This window comes from Chiroxiphia lanceolata, chromosome 5 (assembly GCF_009829145.1).
Source record: "Chiroxiphia lanceolata isolate bChiLan1 chromosome 5, bChiLan1.pri, whole genome shotgun sequence".
In the NCBI taxonomy this organism is placed as follows: domain Eukaryota; kingdom Metazoa; phylum Chordata; class Aves; order Passeriformes; family Pipridae; genus Chiroxiphia; species Chiroxiphia lanceolata.
The window spans coordinates 54,380,197-54,387,619 of NC_045641.1; the positions used below are offsets into that span (position 1 = coordinate 54,380,197).

General features: G+C 40.5%; 1 protein-coding gene across 1 annotated transcript; it reads right to left on the reverse strand.

The window, feature by feature from the left end:
• Positions 1-613: 613 nt before the first annotated feature.
• Positions 614-1,700, reverse strand: ASCL4 (achaete-scute family bHLH transcription factor 4). The gene has a single exon (XM_032688540.1). It carries the CDS (start codon positions 1,178-1,180, stop codon positions 614-616), a length of 567 nt encoding a protein of 188 aa, XP_032544431.1. The 5' UTR covers positions 1,181-1,700.
• Positions 1,701-7,423: the final 5,723 nt, after the last annotated feature.

Genomic DNA, 7,423 nt, shown 5'->3' on the forward strand with positions numbered 1-7,423 from the left:
TGAGCTACTTCTTTCACTTTAGAAGATGCTGTAAGAGAAATTCATTCCCAAATTTAGCCTTATTTTTATCTTTTAAACTGTTGTTTCAGAAATAGAAGTATTTCTGTGAGTTTTCTACAATATTTAGGGAAAGACATTTTATCTAAATCTTACCTTTCCCCATCCAAGTGTTTGCAATGTAGTGCATCACAGGTTAGCAGTCAGGAAAAACAGACAATAAAACTTACTGGGCAGAGCAGGAGGAAGGGGAGGGGAATTTCCTGAAATGGATTTATCTGGTTTTACTGTCTCAAGTGAAAGGTAAAAGAAAGTAGAACACAATAAAAGCTGAAGAAAAGTAGAATGCCAGCATTGCTCCAGTTTAACAGTCCAAGGGAAGCTTAGTAACACAGCTGAAGCAACCCAAGAGATATTTCTTTGCTTACAAGTCATCTTTAAGTTTTGTATGGTAAACAGTTAAAGTCCTTTGACAGACTGAAAATACCTTTTTTTTTTTTTCCTTTCTTTAATTGCTTTTTCTTTCCCTGGGATTAATTTTCATCTGTAGAAAAATCCCCAGGGTTTTACATTTTTTTCAGCTGAACTTGAAGCTTTCTGTCTCCAGAGAAGAGACCTAGCTGCCCGTCTCCTCAAATTCACTGTAGGGGGATGAAGCTGAAGAAGTTTTAGACTCTCCATCACTGTTGCACTCCTGTGGGGGACCAGGACTGGGAACTTCTGGGAGCTCCTTGGCAGAGAGCGTTTCCTTGCTGTTAGAGCCTAAGGAATGGCAGTCCAGCAAGCTCTGCAGGTGTTTGATGTAGCTTATTGCAGCTCTCAGGGTCTCCACTTTGCTGAGGCGCTTGTCAGTGAATTCCTTGGGCAGGTGCTCTCTCAGGCGTGTGTATCCCTCGTTCACGCAGCGCACCCGCTGCCTTTCCCTCTCGTTCCTCTTTCGAATGAAGGCAGGCTCAAAGGAATAGTCATAGATGCCCATGTAGCCAGGGAATGGGATGTAGGAGATACGACCTGTGTGCCCACTGTAGGCTTGCTCCCAGTAAGATGGGTCCAGATGGAAAGGAACCCCAAAGGGCTCTCTCAGGGGTATCCCGTGGGAATGCACATGGCTGTTAGCCAGAGACATAGCTCCTGGAAATGCAATCCTGTTCAATAGTCTATCATCATCTTTACTGTTGTCCATGCTTCTTTTTTTTCTCACCGGTGGAATGTTAGTTCCCGAATTTGGCTTCCAGTGTATTAATCCAACATTTGTATAGGTACTGTGCCCCGCAGGCTGCAGTTTCTTCCTGTGTTGTATAGAAACTCAGATCTCAAAGCACAGCTAACAACTCATGAGGTCCACTCTGTGCCTGGAAATCAGCTCTAAGCCCTGTTGTTTTTATACATGTAGGATGCCAGCTAATGTACAGACAGGTTTTGAGGACCATCACTCCACACTTTAAACCCTTCTTTTCCTCTGATCTTCATATTTCAAAAGATAATAAGAGGGTTCCTGTGTATTCCTTTTCTCTCCACTTGAAATTATGACCATAAGAGTTAATGCCAAACATAAATAATCTTCCAGGCTCTAAACACTTCTCATGTATTGTAATCCACGATATCGTTTGATATAATTGCCTCCAAAAGATGGGTAATTTGCAAAGTTTACAGAGATCTTCAAAGTTTTGGCAGAACTCCTCCCTTTCAGGAACCAAGGATCTTCTGTCATCTGAAAACTACCCAAAGGCTTTTCACAGTGAAATCCAAAAGACAACTGCAAGCTTTGTTGTTTCGGCTGCTCTGGTCTAACTGAAACAGCTCACAAGCAGTTTGCAAAACTTATATGGTAAGTCTCTAGCTTTCTGGGAAAGCCGAGAAATCTTCAAAGGGAAGAGTGCTCTCTTGTGGTTGCAAGTCATGTCAGATCAAGAATGCAATATGTGCAAGTGTAAGAGGAAAACTCCTTTCTTTGCCCTAAGAGAGGCTTTTTCAACAAGTGTGAGTTTCACAAATTGAACATGAGCATTTTCAAAAACTCTTCAACATTTTGAGAGTTTCTGCTCATTGTAGGAACGTCTTGGTCATCACTGGAAGCACCTACTTCAGATAAACAAAAAAATGGTGATGCCTTGATAGCCCCACGTGCAGCTATTAGTAGATGTTTACATAGTTTTAACTCACCTGATGGACTCTACACACTGCTTTAGTGGGGGAGCTGAAAATCTCTCTTGGCTCGGCCAGATTTATGCTGTGTCCTCCAGTTTGCCTGCAGCTTGCCAACGAAAAGAGGTGGACAAAAGGACTTTTGACATAATGTCCTTGTCTGTGCCTTTCCTCTGAGATATCCTGCTGTGTTAGGATCTTCTTCTGCAGCAATTTGAGGGTCTTTGACTTTTCCCATAGTTTTGTTCAAGAGCTCCATAGTTAAATTTTTTTGTTGAATACACATCTTAACAGTTTTAACATCTTAACAGAATTTCCTTTCTTTGGTGACCATCAGTCTGGGAAGTTGAACATTTGGTGTGGGAGAGCTGTGGGACAGGACAGACATGAAAAGACACAGGTATGTAGGCTCTATTAAAACTGTTCTTTTGCTCAAAATGAAAGTTTCCACCCTGTTTAGTCTCTCATGCCAAACTGCCTCAGTAGTGTGAGTAACTGAAACAACATCCTCCACTCTGATAAACACATCTGTGTTTCTGCTGAGTTAGAAACCAGCAGCAATGATGTTAGCATACATTTTCAAGTCAGCCATTGTGTCTTTGCTGGCCTATTCTGCAGCTTCAAAAAACAATGGTAATCTTCAAAGCATGATGAACATACAGGCAGACTGTTCCAGACAGGCATGAGTGAGAAGAATCCTGGACTCTGGTTTATGATGGGGCAGAATCAGCACCAAAATGGCTCAAAAGCCAGGACAACCATCCATTTACTTTCACCTCCATCACTAACATGGACTAGCAAGAACTGGTGTTTGAAGCTGAAGGCTTTGTAGCATCACCTAAGAGTGAAAACCAGTGGTTTTCATGAGGGGTTGAGATCTTTTCCAGTCACAACCAAGTATCTTTCCAAAATATGTGCCATAGCTCAGATGGAATGTATAGGTGTGAGGTAAAAATTACCAAAGAATGCCCCATGGTATGCACAATTAATTTCATAATCAAATAATTGAGAGTCTTTCTGCCTTTTAAAAAGTCTTCAGAAACGGTTGATCAGGATGGATTTTTCAATATCACTTACACTAAAACCTCTGTTGTCCAGAAGAAACGTTTTCAGAAATGAATGATTAAAAGAAAATAACTCCTTTACTGTAGCGCTAAGGTAGCCCAGGACTTTAAGTTTTCCTAAAACAAAGAGGATGTTGACCTCTAAGCAAATACCTGAAGTAGGAAAAGGACATTCAGTCTGTGTTATCATTTGATTTAAAACGCTGCTGTCTGGCAGTATTCCTGAAGCATACCTCTTGGGGGGTCTCAGCTGCCAGATGATTTCACAGCTCTCCATGACCTTGCCAGCAGTCTAGCCATGTTCAAAAGGCAGGGTTACGTTTCAGTTCTGTCATGCAAATGCACTATGCCCTGCTGCCAGACCTCTTTTCTATGTTTACTGTAAATGCAGGCCACCGGCACTTCCCAGAGTGTCACAATTGCACCTGTGCCAAACAGACATCTGCTCTTCTGACAGAAAATACACATTGCTAATCCTTTAGGGAAATACATGAAGAAAAATTACAGGTAGATGTTAATTGTTAAGCTGAATGATTGAACCTGATCTCGTATCAAATGGACTCTGAAGTCTGAATTTGTTTGTGTGTGACAGAAATAAGAAAATACGCCACAGACTTCTGATGAATGTGGTATCTTGTTGACAATCTAATGTCACTTGCTCGGAAAGGGATTTGCCCCTGGGAAGAGAGCCAGAGCAAGGCCAACACACCTTACATCTCACTGAAGGTCCTTGTTAATAGTGCAAGCAAGATTAAAGCAATGTCTCCTTCCCACACCGACTTCTGCAGAAAGAAGACCCTTCTCAACATGTCTGCACATGCAGACACAGTGAAAGTAGCAGGACTGGCCCACCAAAGGGAAAGGCTAATACACGTTCTTTTCAGTTTTAAGAGTAGATTAAAACTACATAGATAATGTTCCTCTTCTAAGATAAGCCCTTGATCTTCTTTCTTACACTGTTTCTCCAATTAACTCCTCTTCACACGTTTGTCTGGACGATCCTTTGACTCCAGAATGCAATATCCTCCATGCTGATACAAAGCAGATGGCCTGATTTGCTTTCCAGGTGGTAGAAATCAGATGTTGTTCACTGCTCTACAATGGCAGAGGTCGTACTGTTTGCGTACATATTGTATGTTTCAGTTTGGTTTGGTTTGGTTTGTTTGTGATCTTGTGGTTGGTTTTTTGTTTTGTTTTGCTTTTATAATACAAAGTCTGGGAGATTCCTTACAGACTCCATTGTCTATGGCATTTGAACAGGTTTCCTTCCTTCTCTCTTTCCTTCTACTTCACTATAAACACCTAATTACCCAGCCAAAATGAACAGAAAATATTTCTGACATATCTAAAAATAAAACATTAAGGCATCTTCCTTCCAGATGTAACTTAGTTTTGATTTTAATTGCATATATCCTAACACAATATATATAAGTATGTAATCTTTGTACAAAAGAACCGTCAACATGATCACACTCCCACATGGATAACACTATTGACACTACATAGTGATTGCTTTGAACTACTTTGAATCATTCAAAGAAAGAGATTTTCCTTGACCCTGTGTCCCTCTGTTTGTGAAAAAAAAGTCATTGGTTGAAATATTGTAGTAGAAACACAAGAGTCAGTTGAACACAGGCAAGTCCACCTATTTCCCAAAAGATGATGTCTGAACTGTTTTATCAGTAGATACATTACTGAGAAGGAAGAAGAAGAAAATCCGTGGGGAGTTTAAAAAGAAACTCTCACAACATCATGCACTTCCTATATTTTAATTTGCTGTAATTATATTAAATTGTAGTATTTATTATACATATCATAGTTTGTCTAGGCTGCTGCAATTTATTAACAGACATTAAAATATGCAATTAACAGATTTTCCTGTTAACTGCATGCCACAGAATGACAGTAATAACTTCACTTGACACTGAGACACAGGAATACAAGATTCAGTAGGTTTGTGTCTCTCTAATCCCCCTACCATTAAGCATGGGCCATCTCTTTCCAGCTTTATAGCTAGAAGTGAGAGATGCACATAAACTACCCAGGTTTCATAGCGTGACTATCACCAAAATACAGGCCTGCAAAGTGCTGACAAGGATACCTGAAAAGGTGGTGAGAAATTTGGATTTTTGATGTTAAAAAAGTTGGCCTCAGCCATTGCTTTTTGCATAATCTTCATTCCAGTGTAATTCTGCTTGCTCTGAGAAAGAACCCAAGGGCAGATTTGCAATAGCAGAAGAGAACTGATCGTAAAGAGATGTGGGCGTGGTCCAGCAGGGACTTTGGCTCATGCTACAGGGAAGGACTGAAGCATGCTCACTGCATTTCTTTCCTCTGTGGTTTCATGAGTCTCCCTTATCTTTTTTAGTATGTCTCCAGGATCTGAAGACAACTTGAAAAATAGCTTGACAATTTGTTCCTCACGCAGCAAGTACTGCTATAAATGTCAATAAACCAAGCTTTCAGGACACATAGTGCAGTCGTCTTATCAAAACCCTTCACATATAATAAAAGTGTTTGGTATATAAAAAAATATCTTTCCTTGCAGAAGAAACAGTCCCCAAATGTGTTTTATCACAATACCTTGGGCATGCAGCATACATCTCTGTAGACATAGATTAATTTCTCATTCAGTGACACTTCATATTATCACTGGCTTCCTTTGATACTTGTGCTTTAAACTGGTAGTTAAGATTTAAGACATTCTGTGTTCAATGGAGTAAAGTGACTAAAAAAAAAAAGCTGGAATCTCAGAGGACTCACATTTGACAGTAGGAAAAAACCCATTCTTATCTGTGTATGACTACATCCAATCTGGCTCATAGGCTCAAAGTATTACTTTCAGCTCAGATAGCTGAAATAGCACAAGGATTTCAGCACCAGGGCACTTCTGCGGTAGAATTACACTATCATAATTGGCATTAAGACAAGCTGAGGGGTTGGGATAACCTAGCATTTCAGGACAGAATTGAGATGTACTGAGCATAACTGCAGAGTTGTAAGGATGAGAACAGAAAATTGAAGGTCTCCTGTCATCTCCTATGTATTAGGGAGTGCAAAGTGAAGAGAGAGCTTTTTGGGCTTGTAATAATTTGCTGCAATTTCTAAGAAAGATGTGAAGTATTAGCACCAACCGTGTGAATATGTGGTACTACATACACAAAAATGAAACACACATAAAGCCCCCATCAGAAGATTATCAGCCCCTAAAAACCTGAGGACTTGATGAGTTCCTTCTTGACTTGATGAAATAATGTTTGTGGGCCAATTCAGCTACAGTCAGTCATGGTTAGGGTAAGGATTATCTGGCTTAGTGGATGAGATGTTGTGGGATATGTGGTAAACTAAATGAGGTCATTCTTTTTGTCATGAATGACAGAGGCCTGGATTTACTTTGCCTAAATGTACTCCTTTAGATGTTACATATTTAGACTAAAGCAATTACGCAGGTCCCAGTTAAAGGCCATAGCTATGGAAAGGTAGATACAAAGGGAATTCTCACACAGACAACAACTTCAGGATGGAATGAAGCACTCTCTGCAACAGACTGTTTCTCTCCTTCAGCTACAGAAAGAGCTTGAAGAACTAGTGTATACAAGTTGTTTAACTTTCTGACAGGTATAGGCAAATGAGGAGAGCATATTTCCACCCCTAGAAGAACTGATAGGTTTGCACTGAACTGGAATGACTCTCTCAGATCCTACATTTTAGGCCCTTTAGATCATGGAATGACTCTTATGGATCCTACATTTATGTTCTTCAGATCAAAAGAGAGAAGACAGAAAAATACTGAGAGTTTCCTCCTGTGCAGACAGACATCTTATCAAGGGATGTCTCATTTAATGAGACATCATTTACGTGTCAGGCACAATCAAATTACCAAACCACATTACGGCGTTTCAGGAAACAGCTGTTCACCCCGGCACTTAAGGAACATGTAGATTGACTTGAGCCGCATATGTGATGACTATCCACGTGTCAGGCGAAAGCAAGCTACAAAACTACTCGCACGCATCAAGAGATTCACTTTGCAATGTTGCCTCAACCGGAATGCTACATATGAGCCATAAATCAGTTCATAACTGAACGATAAAATGCAGAAGGTAGCTGGTGATGGTTCCAGACGACACGAGACACAACCCTCTAATGACAGCAGACATAAACGGATGTAACGGGCAGGCAGTGAGACAGCTGGGAGAACTGTGTGGGAATATTGC